Source organism: Sinohyriopsis cumingii, chromosome 18, assembly GCF_028554795.1.
Source record: "Sinohyriopsis cumingii isolate HCF-2022 chromosome 18, ASM2855479v2, whole genome shotgun sequence".
In the NCBI taxonomy this organism is placed as follows: Eukaryota; Metazoa; Mollusca; class Bivalvia; order Unionida; family Unionidae; genus Sinohyriopsis; species Sinohyriopsis cumingii.
This window is the reverse complement of record NC_142978.1, coordinates 95,855,305-95,874,656: the sequence shown is the minus strand read 5'-3', so window position 1 is coordinate 95,874,656 and position 19,352 is coordinate 95,855,305. Positions and strand designations below refer to the sequence as shown.

Below are 19,352 nucleotides of genomic sequence, written 5' to 3'. Positions count from 1 at the left end.
CCTGTAAGTCGCATACTCACTATTATCATACGTTTCCAATGCACCGTTTACCATTACTTGTCATTATTCGTATTTTTCAGATCAAAGTTGGCCAAGTATTACCTGCCCCTGCTCTGTAGAATGAATGGCTTATTTGTCTCATGTGGATATCTTCAGACAGTTTTTTTTTAACTAATAAGAACTCATTTTAGGTTTTAATAGACTCAAGGTTTAGCAAGGTGCTTCTGTGCTTTATAATAAATTATACGATAGATCTGATATAGCGTTCGAGAAGCTAAATCGAATTCGTACAGAACCTCTTTGCAGTTTTAACTCTTTTAAGCAAAACAAGCAACCTATATCGCACATCCAAACTCCGAGTTGACGAATATTTGGATCCGCCAATGGAATGATACCCACGATCTGAAATTATACGGGAATTAAATATGAACGACTTCTGTGGAATCGAAATTATTAATAACGACGATACAATTTTTCTAAGAACACATCTGATAACCTGAAATTGTCCGTCACACCAAATTAATTCAGTAAATAATGCTACGCGACTACTTACCAGGAATTTCCTCAGTTTCTCAGACACGTGAAACTTTTCACCATTCACTTTGCTAGTTTGCTGTTTAACTGCCTTTTCCAATTCGTTGTATTCGTTCTGTATCTCAATCATTTTAGATTCCATATTGCCCTTATTCCCAATCTCTCCATATAGCGCTTCTAACCGGTGCTAAATAAAATATATAAATAAGTGGTCTTTGTATTCAACACTCAAACTGATTAATATATATGTTAAAATCTAATGGTAATTTATTTTTCTAATATGGCTATTTATTTTTTTGCGAACAAAAGTGTTTGCTTTTCCTTTCTATTCATCGTCTTTTTTATCACCTGATAGATTGATTGATAAATTTATAAAGCTATTCTTCAGTATTCCTCACGAGAGAGGATATTGTAAACACAAAATACAAGAATTACAATTTACCATATATACCATGATCCAAATCATTTTCGAAATCATATTTTCTATTGAAATACAAAACAATATGGCAAATAAACATAACTTCCAAGAACATATTCGATTTTTATGCGTGTGGCCAAAACTGATTTTTGAATAAATTTATATCAAAGGGATTAATATGATTTATTATTGCTAGAAAGAAAAGTAATAGTATATTATTTAATTGTATGATGACAGAAAATATTCATTTCACTTAGTTTTATCCGAAGAGTGTCAATATAATTCTAGCATTTCTTGTGCCTCATATTGTGTTTCATTGACAGCCACCTATTTACGTGGAAGCAGACCTTTTCAGATAATATGTCCGGACCAATATATTTCTTTATATGCTTTTCGATTTCATAATTTTCTTCATATTCTAAAATCTACTAGTACACATAATATATACTAAGGGCAACATTGGTAAGTATGTTGTTATGACTGTATTGTTGTCTTTATTTTTCAATGCAGTATAATATAATTATGGCTGTATCTCTGACATGGAGTCCTATGCACGTGCCGTTGCTGTTTTAGTTTTGAGTAAGGCCTGACCATGTTCGTTTTACGCCTCTTCTTTTGCGTTAGTCAATCTAGCAGTATCTTTTCATCATTACCAAAAGAAAAAATAAGCTATAATATTCTTTGCTACCAAAACTCCAACACAAATCAAAGCCAGGAATAAAAAAAACTAAGTTTGCTTCCGGTCAAATATAGAGTTGCAATTTATGTGTGTCTGTGTCTGTGTTTGTTTGTGTGTATTTGTATGTGTGTGTATGATCTGGTTTCCTTACTTCCATTTTATCTAATCGTTCTTTATTCGTTGGAATTCGAATCCCCTTGTTCATCACGACCCCGAAGTCTTCTTCGTTGATCTGAAGTGCGTCATCATCTTCCAAATTAACTTCAAGTGGCGGTTGTACTAGAGACTGGATCTTTAAAAGCAATCAAATTATCGTATTGTGACAATTAAGGAAAGGAATAATAGTATTCTCCTAAAAAGCGACTACAAAAGATAAAGATAATGCTTGACTAGTTTAAAGGATACTGAGCATAGTTATCTAAATATATCGTTGTCAGGGGACAAACAATCTGAGGTAGAAGTTGGCAGACACGTCAAACATATATATATATATATATATATATATATATATATATATATATATATATATATATATATATATATATATATATATATATATATATATATATAGTTGGACAATGTTAGAGAACGAGAGAATGAATGATAGAGATCCTGTTTTAGCAGCGACTCTGAGTGGTATATCTACAAACATCCTTTCATTGGGGACTCAGACAGAAACACCTCTTATATCAAAGGAATTATGTATCTAATATTGACCAAGTGCTGGGTCAGACCAAATGTCGTACGTATTAGCGACCTAGTTTTAATGCTATAAATCTTTTGAAACATTTCTCTACCTTTGGACTGTTGCTTTTCCTCATTTAATAATATATATTGATCTATTCGATGTAAGTGTAGTATTCCTTCCTGACACTCATGCTAGTAATCAACATATATATATATATATATATATATATATATATATATATATATATATATATATATATATATATATATATATATATATATATATATATATATATATATATATTACTAATTTGTGAAATAAACTTTACGTATGATACGACTATCACATTTTTAATGTTTATTTTTAATTGTTGTCATGGAGCTTTGCTATTTTGTAAGCTAACAATTTCAATAAGTTATCTAGTTGTATATAATTAAGTGTACTTCACTACACGATTACTGACAACTAAACAATAGATTATTAAATAACCGTTTTCAGAAATAAACTATACAATGTGTTCACTTACTTCCTCGTCTTTCTTCTGACTTATTCTCCCAATTTCTGCACCACATAATGGAGATATTACATTCATCAACATGATAACGACCAGCCTCCTGTCGATGGTACTCAACTCAGCTAGAGCATTGAAGAAAAAAAGGAAAGGTCTGTTAAAAATATTTCTTGAATCGTTAACTCTACACACACATACTTTGAAACTGATTCTATGTTATTAATATTCCTGCAATATGCTGGATATTGTTACGATATATATGCTATGCTGGCGATGAAAATTGGCTGCAGTGAAATAACACTGATATATCAAATATAGCCAAAACATTTATCTGCATAATGTGTGCAATATCATAACAATTAAAGGATAATTTTAAACAGTCACCATGTCTCATCAGCGCAATACCGATAAACGTATTCTTCTTTTAAAAAATAATTACTATTAACATAAGTTAATACAATAAAACTCATGCAATATATTTCCCCATTAATACAAGCTAATAAAATCAAGACAACCATTACCAGCCTAATTAGAATATTACCCCATACGTCCGGTGGAGAGTTTCCTACTTAATGCATAGCAACCAATGACACGAAGAAACTATTTTGCATATTCATATTTTGACATGATTATATAACATGCTAACATGTTATAATTAGGCAGTCTAAGCCTTTGAAAGCTTTCTGAAGCGTCCACGTTTTAATAATTTTATATATATATACATTTTATACTTACCCATTTTATTCTATGTAGAAAGCACAAGTGCTGAATATCTATATTAGTCAATTCAATGACGAGAAACAGTATGAAAGTCTGCGTTGGACTTTACCGATACCCTTTTTAGAAAAATGCTCTGCGCGCTCGAATATAAATACCACTATACTCGGTCAATACCAATTAAATATTGCGTAAGTCTTTTTCGCTGGAAAGACACCTGCTTCACTTAAGGGCATGCTATTTTGTCAATTAGCCTCAAACTTTTAATGCGAAATGAAATAGTCGATGCATATACGTCATCATTATCCAGCGATGAGGAAAACAAATGCAAATATACTGAAAACATGCTACAGCTGACCAACACAACATTGCCGCTTATCCTTTCATTATTTATTTTGCCCTTTTCAACTCGGCAAGTAATTAGTAGGCTGTGCGTGATGTGCGGATGAGATAATTCATCTATATCGGACATGCAAGTGGCATGCAGGTAGGAAGGCCTGTTTTTAATAATTTGTTAAAATATTTTACTTCCGCATTAATCTTATTGATCTATCAGTAAATGAGAATTGGGACATTAGAAAGGCTAGCGATTAAAATACCAGAGAAGGATGAAAAATAAAACAGAAAGGGAAATAATATAATCGGCATACTAGAAAACAAGCTACGAATATATAATTTGTTTATATACTGTGCCCCTTTTTACGACGTATTGTTTTCGTTTTCTAATTTATTTTGTGCAGCTGTTGCTGTTGGAGTTGATTTGTTGCAATTATTGTTGTTGATTTATATATGGAACAGTAATTGCCATTATCTTTCTAGTTTAACTATTCATGTTAAAGAAGCACCTAATGAAACCTTTCTACGAACTTATCTGGTTTGAATAATTCAAAGAAAATCTGAACTTGAAACAGTACCTCTCTTTGTGTCAACGTTTAATGTCATTTTATACCAATTCCTTTAAAAATCAGAAATTGGAACGTAACGCTTCTTTGTGTCAACGTTTAACGTCATTATCTGAAAATTCATACGACATTCATAGTGCTTATACAAATGTTTGTATGTGTTTCAAATTGTGATGAGAGTTCTCACTTTCAAAACAACAGAGAGACTATGATTGTGGAACTAATTTGACTGAATGTTGGACCTAAGCTCTATTTCAATGTACTTAATAATACCCTATTAGGAATTTTGAATTGTACACTGACTATAATTTAAGCAAACGTAGAGAATAACAATCAAAAGAAAATAAACTCTCTACGTGTAAAGGCTGCATACTGTTTAATGGTGTATATAGTATTTCTGAATAATAAAATATATAATGTTGGAGTTTACAATTATATGTTTGGATATACCAAGGAATTTTTGAAACGTTTCTTCAGTTCGATCAGCCTATCACTACAGTAGCAACTTAAATCTTAAAGATCAAAAGAAGAAAAAAAGGAGGAAAAGGAAGACAAAATTAGGAAGGATGCATGAAGAAAGGAAATGTACCCAAAATACAGCGCTGAAACGGTAAGTCTCATTTTGAAGACCTATAGCAATATGGTCTCATCGATGTGCAACCCTCCTCGTCCCTCTTACCTCTCTGCTAGTCTCGTTTTGTATCCCGGTTCATTGGAGGACAACCCACTTGCATATGCAACGGATGAAGTGACGGTGGAGAGGTGCCACCTCTTGGCTAGTGCCAAAAACTTAGTAAGATGATGATATGCCATGATGTATCGGAAGCCACATTCTGTTTAGAATGCCAACTGAAGCATATTCATTTCCTTTCATATTTGTCATTTGTACATTTGCTTTTCGTCCTTGCTATTGTTATGCTCGTGTTTATCACTTTGATAATGTTGTTTTAGACCGCTTATACCAATTTTGAAGGCTGGTATTAGGCTCATGACATTTATTTTGGATTGTGGGGGATTTGGTCAAATTGGTATAGAAAGCAGACACTTTTTGCGAGCCTTGTTGACCGACAGTTTTGCTCAAGGTTTTCTTAGCATAAAGCTTTAAAGGTCGAACATGGCCATTTATTGTTTGGTTTCCTTTCTTGCGGTATAAATACTTTTCAATCAAACAATGATCGCTTCCGCTAAACTCTCAATGGACATTTACACCCCTCAAAGTCTGTCATGCGTTCGGCGTACAAACTCTTACCAACGAAGTATATATATATATATATATATATATATATATATATATATATATATATATATATATATATATATATATATATATATATATATAATTTGTTTTCCTTGTTACATTTTGTTCCTACTCTGATTATATTTGGTATATATTGAACTAGTTTGTATTGTCGGACGGATTGGCTTTTATCCATAATAGATGGTTGAAAGTTTGCCTACATGTCTAATATCATGCAGGGTGAATATGTTTACTAAGTCTGGGTACTGTAAACAGCCTTTATTATGCCCTCAAAACTTTCTAGCAACGAATTCAGATTGATCTGGAAATTAATTTTTGATCCTCATCCCGGTTCTCAAATCGTGTTTCAGATTTTCTTATTAAGGGGAATATATTGTTATTACTCACTTACTATCTTAAGATCCAAAGCGGAATATTTTGTTTAGTGTTTTCCATTATAGTATAAGAAAACGTTTGTGCATTTATAATAATCACTTGATTTACAAAATGAATAATATTCTCAGACTAAATCAGTATCTTGGGATTATTTTATATTCATTTAGAAACATTTTAGACGATATCATTGTGATATAGAAAGACTCTTGGAGCATTAGAACATTCGCGTTTACTGAGATATCAGCTGCTTTTAATGTTGGAATTCATTCAAAACACCACTGGAACTCAATCGCAACTCAATAATTAAGACTTATGTCAGACTATTGTGAGTTTGAATCACGATACTGTCTGTTAATTCATTTTTTAAATTTTCACTTTGTATTCTAGCTATATAAATTATTTGTTGAAGCTTACAACATTTGTCTGTTTTTGCTCATTTCTGTTACGTTTCCTTAGTTCACGACATTGAAGTCGTGACTGTGTATATATATATATATATATATATATATATATATATATATATATATATATATATATATATATAGTGTTGTCATTGTCATGTCCACATTAAAATTCCATCTAGTCAGTCAAATCAAGTGTCATATTTCTTGTTTAGCAGAAGCGTTCGGCATGAGAAAACGTTCCAAATGCTTCTAACAAATAATCCATCGGTATGTCTCTTGTGTACAACTTTCATGTAAAAGGCAAGTGTATCTTTAATTAATTACGACATTTAAAAGTGTTCTCAAAGCAAGCAAAGGAGTTAAATCTTGGTTAATGTATTATTTACCAAGAGCGATTGTAAGTTCATTAGTAGTCCTTTATTACTTAAATACATCTTCTTCATACACTGCACAACAGTGGACCTTAAAAGTCTCCTTGCCCCACTCGTTTCTTTGAAATCTTGAGGTTTTAAATATGTATATACATATTGCGAGTAGAAAATATTTGAATTTCTGCAAAGAATCATTGTGTTGTAGTATAAGTAAAAGTATTTATAATCGTTTAATTCATCCACATTCAAACTTCGAATGCTAATCGCAAGACTAAATGACCTGAGTTTTAAATTGGAAGGACACCGTTGTGGTACAAATTGCCTACGTCCTCGATATAAAATATTATCGTCAGATTAATCTACTTACCTGTGAGGTACAGAAGGCAAATGCCGAAAAACATCACCTGCGTCTAAACTAAATAAAGTCATTATCAGGGACTTCCATCTACGTATAGATAGAAAATGTCAGGGCCCTGGGCAAATTATGTGTCTGATAAAGGTACTGGATGGGTTAAACTATCAACATACGAATAGGTCATGGTTATGTCAAAGTATCTAAACTGAAACAAAATATGATGTTCGGGGCACAACTGAATGAGGAATCTGTGTGTGTATAACATGATGGCAACAAAATAACAGCAAATAATCTTAATTCGAAGAAACAAATTATTCTCCTTTACATCTATGTTTTTGTTAAAGATGCTTGGTCATAACAGCGATACAGTTTTCTGCCGCTTCTGAAAATCATGAAAACTGAATGTAACGCGCTTATTACAGGTTTAGGAAAGTTTAATACGGTTTTGTTTCTAAAATTACGTAAATGTCAATATACAAAAGTATAAATATGTTTCCGTTTAAAATATACATTGATTTCAATATATTAGATTTTCTTTTTCTTGATTCAAACCTTGAAATAACAAAATAAAGGAAAACAAAAATGTAATTAAATTCGACAGAGAAATTTGTAATTATTTAATTAATGTTCATCTATAGGGAAAAGAAGATTTGAAGTGGGAGAAGATAATACCTAACCGGATTTTAATCATTTTGCCGTCAGCAACGAACAAGTTGCACCAAATGCTTACATTGATTGACAGTTCTGAATAATAAAGGTATTTTGAATGGGTATAATTATGTGATAGGAAATTGTATGCTTTATAGTCATTGTTATGCATAATGTGTATACATACGGGATTTCGACAAGCTGGAAGCATTTTCATTATTTACAGCAAAGCGAGACATTAAAAAAATTACGTCATCAGCTACATTTTATCAAAACATGTCTGCTTAATCGTGATGAAATATTGGATGGTGCGTGCGGCAAGACAACGGGTGCCTTTTATCCATGGACGTGAGTAGGAATCTCAACAGAGTATGAAATAAAAAGTTTCAAATCTGTATGATAATTTTATTTGTATGAAATATTAATTCTGCCTAGTATTACCAATCATTCTCTTTTAGAATTCAAGCATAACACTTTCCATTCTGTTTGATGCATATTTGTAATTCTCTATAATTAATCATGTATACCTTGATTACTTTAATAAGGATCAATTTTGAATGTGTATATATACGAAACTTAATTACTAGGTCACCATGCGAGTTTGTCTGATACGCACGAGTGCATAGTAATAACAGCAGCCCATATTCAATCACGACTAAGCACACATCACCAATGAATGATGCTTTGTTTTGTTGTTGCAGGGTTTAACGCCATTGTACAACAAAAGATAAGCTATATACGGCGGTTAGTATCAACGGTGGAGGAAGAACCCCGAAAACCCCTCAAAAGAACAACCAACTCGCGAGAAGTTATATTTACGTACCCACACTGGCCGAGCCCGATATTCGAACCCGTGCAGAGAGAGGTAATATGACAGTAATTCGTACTGGTTAACGCTTTAGACCATTCGTCATCTCAGTGCCTCAATAAATAATGCGACTGAGTCAGTGTTTGGTGCACTTGTGTGTATCAGACGCACATAAAAACCTGGTAAGTAATTCATCTATCTATACAGTTACACCCGATTCATATGGAAGAAATCAAAATATATAGGAAGGATTAATTATTGAGAATTACTAATATACACCAGATATATATATATATATATATATATATATATATATATATATATATATATATATATATATATATATATATATATATATATATATATATATACTGCTTTGAAACAAAGGTTTATCACATGGCAGCTGTATATCGATCCTGGGAATAAGTGTTGCTATTACTTTTAATGGACCAAGTGTGTGCCTGAAGAAGAGTCTTAGAAGCAAAATGTTCCAATTCCACGCAGTTCTAAAAAGGCACGTTCGTCATACGTAAATTACAATGAAATGTGATGTGCTCAATATGATGTGTACTTTGCAATATGAAATATATTTGCCTACTCGCACAGCAGTAATAATAATACTAGAAATGGCAAAACATGGCAAAATGGAATAGAAATTAAATATTTGTGGCTTCCAAATGCGAAATAATCCACAAATTCAGATAAGTCCAGATGAATGCCTTAACTAACATAATAACATTCCCACGACTACAATAACCACGAGTCGAACTTTCATCAACTTTTTGTGAAATATTGATAGGTTGGCTACACTGTCGGGCTAAAAGGTCTCAACAGTGATTACTCTTGGGACTGTTTATTTCAGATCTCTGCTAGTATAAAGTCACCAACAATTGTTACATGCCCTTCTCTCGTATAATGCTCTATGTCATCAATGCCCTTATCATTTTTCTATACTGTTGGAGATAATTTTGTAAGGGCCTATAAAAACAAAAATGTATGCCTTCGTTAAATATGTAAACAAGCTTCGTGTGTCTTATACTGTCGGTTAAATGGTCCACTGGGGTCAAATCTGATTCAAATTATTTTCGCTATAGCGAAACATCAGTTTTTCTATAATGGATACGAGGTATGCTTTCAGCAGTAAAAACTATTGTATTTGTAGTTTATGGAGAGATAGGTATGATTTGGACATGGATGTACATTTTTGAAACTTCTTTTCGAATCAGAATTTGATGAGATAATATTTCCAATAGGCAATTATTGACAATATATGGGCTCTTTATCCATTATCAAATGCGTTTGATTGAAAGAAAATTTGATTTTCGTACTCCTAATTTTGTTTAAATTGTGATCCATTTTCATTGTGGTTTGTGTTTTGTTACCATTTGATCCAATGAATGCATGTCCTTGAAGTCAGCATGTCATGTGCAATATCGTTCTAGGTGTTTTAATCAGGTACTGTTATCCTGGAATTATTCTTAGAAGATTATCATTTGATGCAATTGACTTCAATATATTAACGTATCACCTGCTCAAAGCCATGTAGAGGGCATGCTTATATGTATTTCTTGGAGCTCATGCAGTTATCGATCTAGTTGGTTGAGAGGACTGGTATACTGTTGATAAGGGCTAAGGCGGCATTGCTTTTTGTCTGATAAGATGACAATCTGGTTTTATTTCGGTGATGTGGAGTTAATTTGTCAGAGTTAGTGTCAGCTCGCTAATGTTATAAGGTGTAACATGGGCCATTGCCAGCGGTTGCTGTTCTTGAAGGAGTATAATGTTATTTGATCACTTGCTGAGAGTGTGTAATCTGACGTCATAATCAGTTTATATATATCCATTTATCCTGGAATGGCATACACTGAACCCGGACTAATGTGTGTCTACATTACTTTCCGACCGCCAGGAGCATATGAGGATACTCTAACAGCTCAGGAAGAAAAACAGCGCATTCAGGAAGTACACGGATCCGTTCTGAAGTTTCTTCCCAGTCTTTCATACATGATGGATATAGCCTAACTACCTTGGCGTATGAGTGTGCTCTAATGCACCGGCACTACATAATTCATCGGTTTAATATTGATCTATATTGATATTTTATTTTCGTTGATACTGAAAATGTTTGTTGTTTGCCCCACCCACATTTTTAAGGCTGCCATAAATGATGCACGCTCTATTTGCTGTATTTATGTTTATCGGGGTTGCCTCATAATTATGTACCCATATACATAGACTTTGTAATATTTTCAAGCCTTACCTAGGGAATTCTGTCGTGTCACTCTGCCTCTATTTTCCTTTCAACTCTATCGATGTCTTAAAGAGTAGGCTGGTGTATGCACATTTAATTTTACATTCTCATCAACCAAGTTAATAATACAGGACACTGTGTTTTCTTGCACTTTCATTCTGACAATATCTTGCACCGGTCTTGTAAGAACACATAAAAACCACACCTATCCATACCTAACAACTCTAATACAATATGATAGAATTAAAGATTTGTTATCTTCTGCGATTTACATTCATAAAAACTGTGTTTTTGTTATTCATCAATATTATATATTGTACATTTGTAATGCATTGAAAATACCGGACACTATCACTGCAACTTAAACTTTATCTATGGCGTTTTACAGCCCGAATAGTTCCAATTAAACGGAAATGTTTGGAAAACCCAATCAGAAGACACTTAAAGTTCATCTGCATCATATTCCTGCATTTAAAGAACCATTTGTCAGGTTAATGATTGGCTTTATTTTCAATCAAGTTATGCATGAATTAGCCATCGAAAAATTAACCAGTAATTGAAACTAGGACCAGTCCAATGTGAGTCAAGATAAGTGTAATGGAACATACATTTGTCGTCAGTAGACTTAGAACTCCGATTTGCTTACTATATATCTATTACATATACATGTGTTAGCGTTTACAACTATATATTAAACAGTGCATTTACGCTACTATTTTGCAGTTGCCCATTTTCTTACAACAAATTAATTTCCAAACACGGCGATGAAGTGTATAATATCCCTCTTAAATGTTATACTCAAACGTTTGTCTTGTCGTTAAGATCATTAAAAGAAGGCACGCTCATATATTTTTTACACATTGGAGCCTCATCTTGGTCGCTGACCCGGGGAAGGATTATTCTTATCCATTTACGCGTATATTACGCAGTCTTGTCGATTACGGCATTATTTATAAGTTTGAAAATATCCGTTTCAAACACCTAAGTTGACGCGTTAAGATGGTTTGGATTCATTTAATTGTCCATTTGGCATTCGTGTATTGTCACGAAACTGTAACACTCACCGGACTTAGCATATCTGCATACAAATTAGTGGATACTCTTTCTAGTGTAATATGCGTACTTTTATTTCTTAGGTTTGGAACCAGTTTTGGTGTAATCTGTAAAGTTTCGTCCGGGATTATTTATAATCCTGCAACTTATACGGCGACATCTGATCATTCACCGACTGCTGTGACGCTCTTCTAGACACACCAAGTCAGCTACAAAGAAGAATCCAGTATCTCTGTTTCTGATGTAATTGTTAATATCCGCATCCGTGAGATTTGTCTATTGAAACCAGCCAAACGAAATTGGCTGTATCGTTGCTCCAATACTCATTGCCAGGTCAACATAGATTGTGTAACTGTTTGGGGCAGTGTGATTATGTCCGTCTCCATATGATTTCTTGGTGCGCGCGTATTGGATGCTCGCTAATGAAATCCTGCCACAAATGACTTCTTCAATAACTAAATGCTGTGATAATTTGTCGCTCAACCATGATTTATCCACCAATGCGTCGCAGACGAAAGAGAAATGTAACTTTATACACGCAAGAATTTATTATCAAATATCTCAAATTCATCCGAGAGAAGAGACACATATTTTGTCAAATACAGATGATGTTAGTAGCCATGGCGTAACAGCCAAAAGCGGACAAGACATTGATTGCATGTTCTTAGTCGCTGGCGGAAATACCTTTGCGAGACGACCATGAATGGAATTCCTCAGTAGGTAGTAACTGAGTAAATACTTGAGTAGATGGGACAGGTAGTAAACCTGTTGCATCTACTAAAGTATTATGATACACGCCTTGTTCAAAAGTAAACATAATGGCTAATCGTACAATTTGTGTTGTATTATTACTCACGAGTTTGCCCATCCGGCAATGGAGGAACTGCACCGAGACAATAAATTGCACTTCATTCAGCCTTGATGTCGTGTAGTTTTTGCAGATTGTTTGTGATTATATTTATTGGCTCCCTTAATGATGATACAACTCATAACATGATCAGTTGACCATCAAACTCACGAAGTTTGAGAAGCATAACAGGAAATTTGGAACTGTAGATTGCACGCTCTGAGTTTGGCTCCTCTGTTTTTAGTAATGTGACAGTGATCGCGCACTTAGGCATGATCCCGTGAGATACTATCGCGGTTGCAGCAATGAGTGGCCGCGGAAGATATATGTGGAGGCTAGTTTTTGTCAGACCCATTACGCTGTAACCTCTAATAATTGTATGAAGTCATCTACGATATCTTGACTCGATATACCATTGATGAGTTAGTGACTATATCGCATCTGACTACAATATATGAAAACCAACATGCAATTGTTTTAGGCAACTATTTAAACTCGCCGCCCATCAATCAATCCATCACCAATCAGTCAGATGACAAGACTATTACAGTACTTGACGTAACACATCCTCTTCCTTAACAAATAATACAGTATTGTGAATATAATCGTTATATTAATTTACAACAGAATGTTACATTGCATTATACAACAATATTCGAACTACCTATCATACAAGTTAAATGCGATAGTAAAATAATTATATCCTTTACTACAAATAGGAAAAATATTTAAGTCAAATACCTCTACAGCTGGAGAACGTTCGTCATACAGTGGATTGCTTGTCATGAGTGTTGTCCTCATGGGATTAGGGTGTACCAATCAATGGCTGAGAGAGTGTTTGGTTTACGGGAGGCTTCTTCTTGGCTCTGACAAGGGTCTATCTTATAATTTTGGTGTTCGGTAAGTTTGAGTGTGTTTGGTGGGTAGGAAGGCCGTCTCTAGAGTGCATAATAGAGGTTGCATGACTTAAAGTAATATGGATATTTGTGTAGGTTTACAGTGCTTATTCAACAATGTGTGAATTTGTATCTAAAGTTGTCAATGAACATTTCCTGTTAAATGATTTCAGTGTTTATCATAAGCTAACTTAATTATGTATTCTCAGTTCTTAATGTAGGGATGTTTTGAATATAATATCTAGGACTTTTCTTGCTGCGTTGAGAAATATTCTCCGACTATTGTGAATGTATTCAAATAAATTCTGTACAATTCCACTGCGATATATCGTGAGTTATGGCCCACCAGTAAATTCGAGGATCTTAATTCATTCGCACCATGCCCTTATTTTAGTCTTTTGCAAAACTTTCTTAAGATTTGTTTTGATTTAAGTTATAATATTTTAAGTTGCCGCTAAAGATAAATTTTTGTTGCTTTAATAATTAAATTATTTCTTACGTTTTACAAAACCTGTTGGGTTTTTATTGTTTCTGTTAATTAGTTTGTCACCATAGAGTCATAACAGTTGGATAGTTCAAACTGTATGCCTAATGGAATGGTTGGCTTTAGTCAGGACTTTTTAAAAGGCTTCCTTACTTTGTTGCCATTTCAACGACACGTCCCCGTGTTAAAAAGGCTCATACTCGAATTCGTCATAAACATTATGCATAAGAATGTGACGTATTTTGTCCATGATCGTCTTATTTATTTCCATACAGTTCTTCCTACTCAATCAAAACGTATTTTGGTTCAGAGTCAGCTTCACCTGTTTCACCAGGAAGGATATAGTTGACTTCTTCAGAATGCTTGCTTCCCACGCTTTAATGAAGGCCTATGCGAAGCTTTAATATAAAGGGATATCACGTGTTATAATAACAATTCTTTCTCGTGAAGTAATGGATCACTATTTTTATTTTCAGTATTGCGGAGACAAAGTATTTTATTACAAAAACACATCCAAGATGAAATGTACAAAACGCTTATAGTATGTGCATCACAAATGGTGCAACATGATGGGAATGCTATCCATTAATCTAGGTTATCTATTACAGTTTGAACTGTCGACAGTGTCTTGTCGATTGTTTCGTATATAAATGTTATTCCTTTTTCGTGTACGTAATTGAAACAAAATAGCAGCTTCGATTTCGAATCTGATCTGGTTTGTCTGTTCTGGCATTTGTCTTGCGCTGGTTTTCAATGTGGGTATATCTTGTAGAAAATATTATATGTCTCGAAAGCTAAATTACATTGTATTTATATATGAATATATATGTATATATATATATATATATATATATATATATATATATATATATATATATATATATATATATATATATATATATATAGAGAGAGAGAGAGAGAGAGAGAGAGAGAGAGAGAAAGAGAGAACAGAGAGAGAGAAAGAGACACAGAAAGAAATAGACAGAGAGAGATAGAGACAGACAGACAGAAAGAGAGTTCCCTTAGGTGGTATATAGGTAATTTCATGTTTCTAGAGGGTTTTATGGGATTTAAAAACGATATTGCTTTCAGCGACATATCTGACCGTGATTTTATTTCTGCAAGCTTAACTCAATATGTCCACAAAAATCTTTGCCAAGATGCAGTTATCTCCCGTGGACCAAGTGATTTGATCATAAGTTAAAATTGTCTTCGCTCCCAACATTTTCGATTGATACGCAATGTTCAGAGAAGAATCGTTTGGTGAGGAAGTACAAAATTGGAATGTAATAAAACATTTTTAATGAGACCTTAATGTTGTGAAAGTGCACAACACCGTGCGTCTAGATGTCGTCGGTAGGTAAACAAATTTATTTTATTGTTAATTGTATGATAGGAATGATTCGTGATTCGTGAAAATATTAAAATTCCCTACATTATCACGCTTTTTTAAGAACTGTAATCATTGTATAAAACTATGCATTCAGTTCAAAGTTTTCTTCCATAGATTGTTTTTACAGAAATATACCAATTAAAGTATCAATTTTGGAAGGACCTAGGTTAATGTGTGTGATAGTCTACAAAATAGCTTAACCTTGTCACCAAAACCAATGCCGTTTCATAAATGACCATCAAACTGCGACCGATTGAGGTTCCTTCTTTTATTGCCTGGATAATTTCTCGGCAATAAATAGGCACGTGTTAATTTCGCAACCACATCGTTCAAAATACAGCTTCCTAATAAGTTTTTGCATTTTCACATTTCCTTGTGGCTTCTCATTAGGGTGTTTTGTATATCTATATTTTGTGTAACCTTGGTGGATTACTGTATCGATATTCTGAATAAATTTTGTTCTTGACTGTAAATTGTCGTTATTATCTATAAACAAGATATAACGTTGCCACATTTTTGTCCTTGGGTGTAGATTCAATTTTTATTGAGCAATAAATTGGTGTTAACAAGTTTAAATTCAATTGTTTTGTACCTGTTGGCATTTGAGGAATGTCTCAATGGCTAGTGATGTCAGGTGGGTTCTGAAGAGAATTATGTTATTTCCCATTGAACTTGTCGCTAATGTTTTAAATCGTAGGTCTCGCGAGTAAATTTTAAAAGAATTAGATTGAGTATGGTCTCTCACGTTGGGTATATTACGAAATATATTGGTAATAGACACTATACAATGACTTTAAATATTATGAAAATCGGCATTTGCACCACAGTTGGCAAGCTATAAAGAACAAAATACAAGTCTTCGATTACCAAACCGATCATTGGCAGGTAGCATCCCCATACAGAATAAATCGCATAGATGATGTACTATTGTTCAGGTCTCGCATCTGGACTATTCATACCTTTAGTAGGGCGAATTTTGATGGGAGTACAAGCTCTGCATGTGATAATTGACAGTAGAACACTTCTTTGTCGATTCCAGGTTTAAAGACGTAAGTATTTCATGTCACTTGTAATGACATAGTAAATGACTTGGGCAATGAACACTTTATATCAGTTGTTTGATATTCTTAAAAAAGTCGATCTTACAAGTCATAAAGATCCAAAAGAAGCATGATATATAACTATAAACGGCCTCAGACGTACGAAATTGACTATTCTAGTTTGTAAAAATGTGTCATCACATATGGATAAATCACACCAAAAATGCATTATGTATTGAGAATAAGTATACACAATTCTATGATAGAAGAGAAGACCATGGGATTACCATAAATATCCACTTATTAGCTATTTTGTAATGTCTTGATTTTGTACGTGACAAATTTTTAATATGTTTCTCAAACGCATTTGCACAAAGTTAATTCCAAGATAGGAAATGAAATCATTTTCCAATTTATTTCACAGAACATTTTTGAGTCTCATATTTGAAGAAGATCTGTATCATCTATCATTTTAGGAAAACTTTAAAATATGTTTGAAAAGGAAACTAGGATACGCTAAAGTTATCATCGCGGTTGATAATATATTTCTCTGACGTAAGCTCAATGGAACATCCACTCTCAATCAAAACAAAGATATTTTCTATATATAGTAAGATCTTCTATTCCAAAAATGAATAGGTACATTATTACCATGATCTACTCTTCTGTCACGGAACTGTGTATACTGATGTAACAATATGAACCGAGTTCTGGTCAGATTACCGTGATAACACTAATAATTATATCATAAACAATATGTTTATTTATATGTTATTAATGATAGAATACCATATACCAAAAACGTGCGCATAAATTGCATCTATTGTTACATAACTGATATAACGAAGTATGATATTGTTCCTTCCTCGAATGAATCATGACATGTAACTTCAAAACTAATAATCGCCACGAATATTTGTCTAGAACTTAAACAATAAAATTAATTGACAGATCCATCACACAGATGATAAATTAAACAATCAGAAATTAAACATCAAAATAATCTGTGATAAATCACTCAAATAATGTTATGATTCTCATTGATCCAATGATAATGCTGATAATTAGACAAATAATGATGAATGATTTCGCACATGCAGTGAAAATGTTTTTGAGACGGCAAGGCGGAAATTACAATTGTTCCCAAGATAGGCAAATACGGTAAGACCTTGCTATGTGTGTAGGCAGCGAAACATGTATACACTGGTTTCAAATTTCAGTACGAACAGGCTTGATGTAAAAGCTTAGTCTATGGAATGCATGTTAAAGTAAGTAGGTTCATTCACACTCTCTGTAGTAGAAACCTTAGCAAATGCAATGAATGTCACTGAAGGAGGTATGGAAAAAGTTATGGTTACTAAATAAGAAATTAAAAACAGCATAAATTAGATATGTGTTTGGAAATATTTTGACATTAACGCACTAACCTTGTAATTTTGTATTTAAAGAAACAAAACATATGTGAGAATTACCACAGCCCAGAAATATTCTTCTTATGAAAAGAATTTCATATTAAATGAACAGTAAACAACACACGTATTGTCTGTAATATAGAAAGAATTCAAATTGTAAAGTTGAAGTCACTATCACTGGAGAGGAAACTGTCAATGCGGCTGTCGTTGACTTGGGGCCTGGCAGAGATGTCGCTGTTGGACCCATGGAAATCTGTTTATGGCATGGATAGATGTATTTCAACCTGGGTTGTAGATAGCTCAAATTCGGGGCTAAACTAGGCATATTATGCATTCGACATCTCGAGAATTTCAGGTGTTACTGCAAGAAGAATTCTCACCGGCGATATATATATTTTATGCTGGAAATCGTCTCACTTGTTGTGTTCGTTTCCATTGTGATGTGTCTAGTGCTGATGTTTCAGAGTAGACCCTTCTTGTGGACAAAAAGTACGAAAATCACAGAAGAGTTGTCCAGTCGTTCCGGAGTTGATTCAGCATAGCTGGGCGGCGCGAAGTCTGATGGTTGAAAAGAGTTTCGGTGCGAGTCTGTTCCATGGATCATACTTATGCGGAGTGACACCCTTGTTCATGATATTCTCCATTAATTGTTTTGTAAAATCTCCACCAGCCGTTATGATACGGTTTGTCTCATAACCTTCTTCTCATCTCTTCCTATGAGAAGGGATTACTCATAAGTTAACAAATGACTTCGCCCATGGTTAGAGAGAGAGACAGAGAGATAGAGAGAGAGAGAGACAGAGAGAGAGAGAGAGAGAGACAGAGAGAGAGAGAGAGAGAAGAAGAAGGAGTTCAGGCTGTCTAACAAGGGTGTCACTATAACGGTGTAAATACGACTACATCTTGAGGAATGAGGTACGGAATCGCTGCAAGGTAAAGACAGAGCCGTTCTGACTTGAGGAATTAACCTTTTATTTAAATATACTACATTTTAGAGATTCATCTATAAAGACTTTATATTTAAAATACACGAAATACATATAAAATTCCACTTTCCCATATGTCAATGTTTAGTTCTAGAGCTGTTCAGCATTAATACTAATAACCCTAATGAAAACAATAAATCTCTACCAAGAAAAGCCCAGTCTATGGTTGGAATATTTTTTGTATGTCTGTGAAACATGATATTCATACTTTTAATATAGTTCATGTCATAGGAATTCGATAATGATGTTTATATAAGTCTCTAATATACCAAATCGTTCTGTATGCACAGCTTTACAAATATTAAATGCCTGCAAATATGCA

The 19,352-nt window shown here is 33.6% G+C and overlaps 1 protein-coding gene across 1 annotated transcript in view; it reads right to left on the bottom strand.

Moving 5' to 3' along the window:
- Positions 1–19,352, bottom strand: part of LOC149777536 (uncharacterized) — an 85,182-nt gene that overhangs the window by 40,582 nt on the left and 25,248 nt on the right. Inside the window, exons 6-8 of the mRNA XM_089941401.1 lie at positions 2,846–2,955; positions 1,783–1,923; positions 554–721 (exon numbers count right to left, since the gene is read on the bottom strand). Coding sequence (XP_089797527.1) covers positions 554–721; positions 1,783–1,923; positions 2,846–2,955 — 419 coding nt within the window. The remainder of the gene's footprint in view (positions 1–553; positions 722–1,782; positions 1,924–2,845; positions 2,956–19,352) is intronic.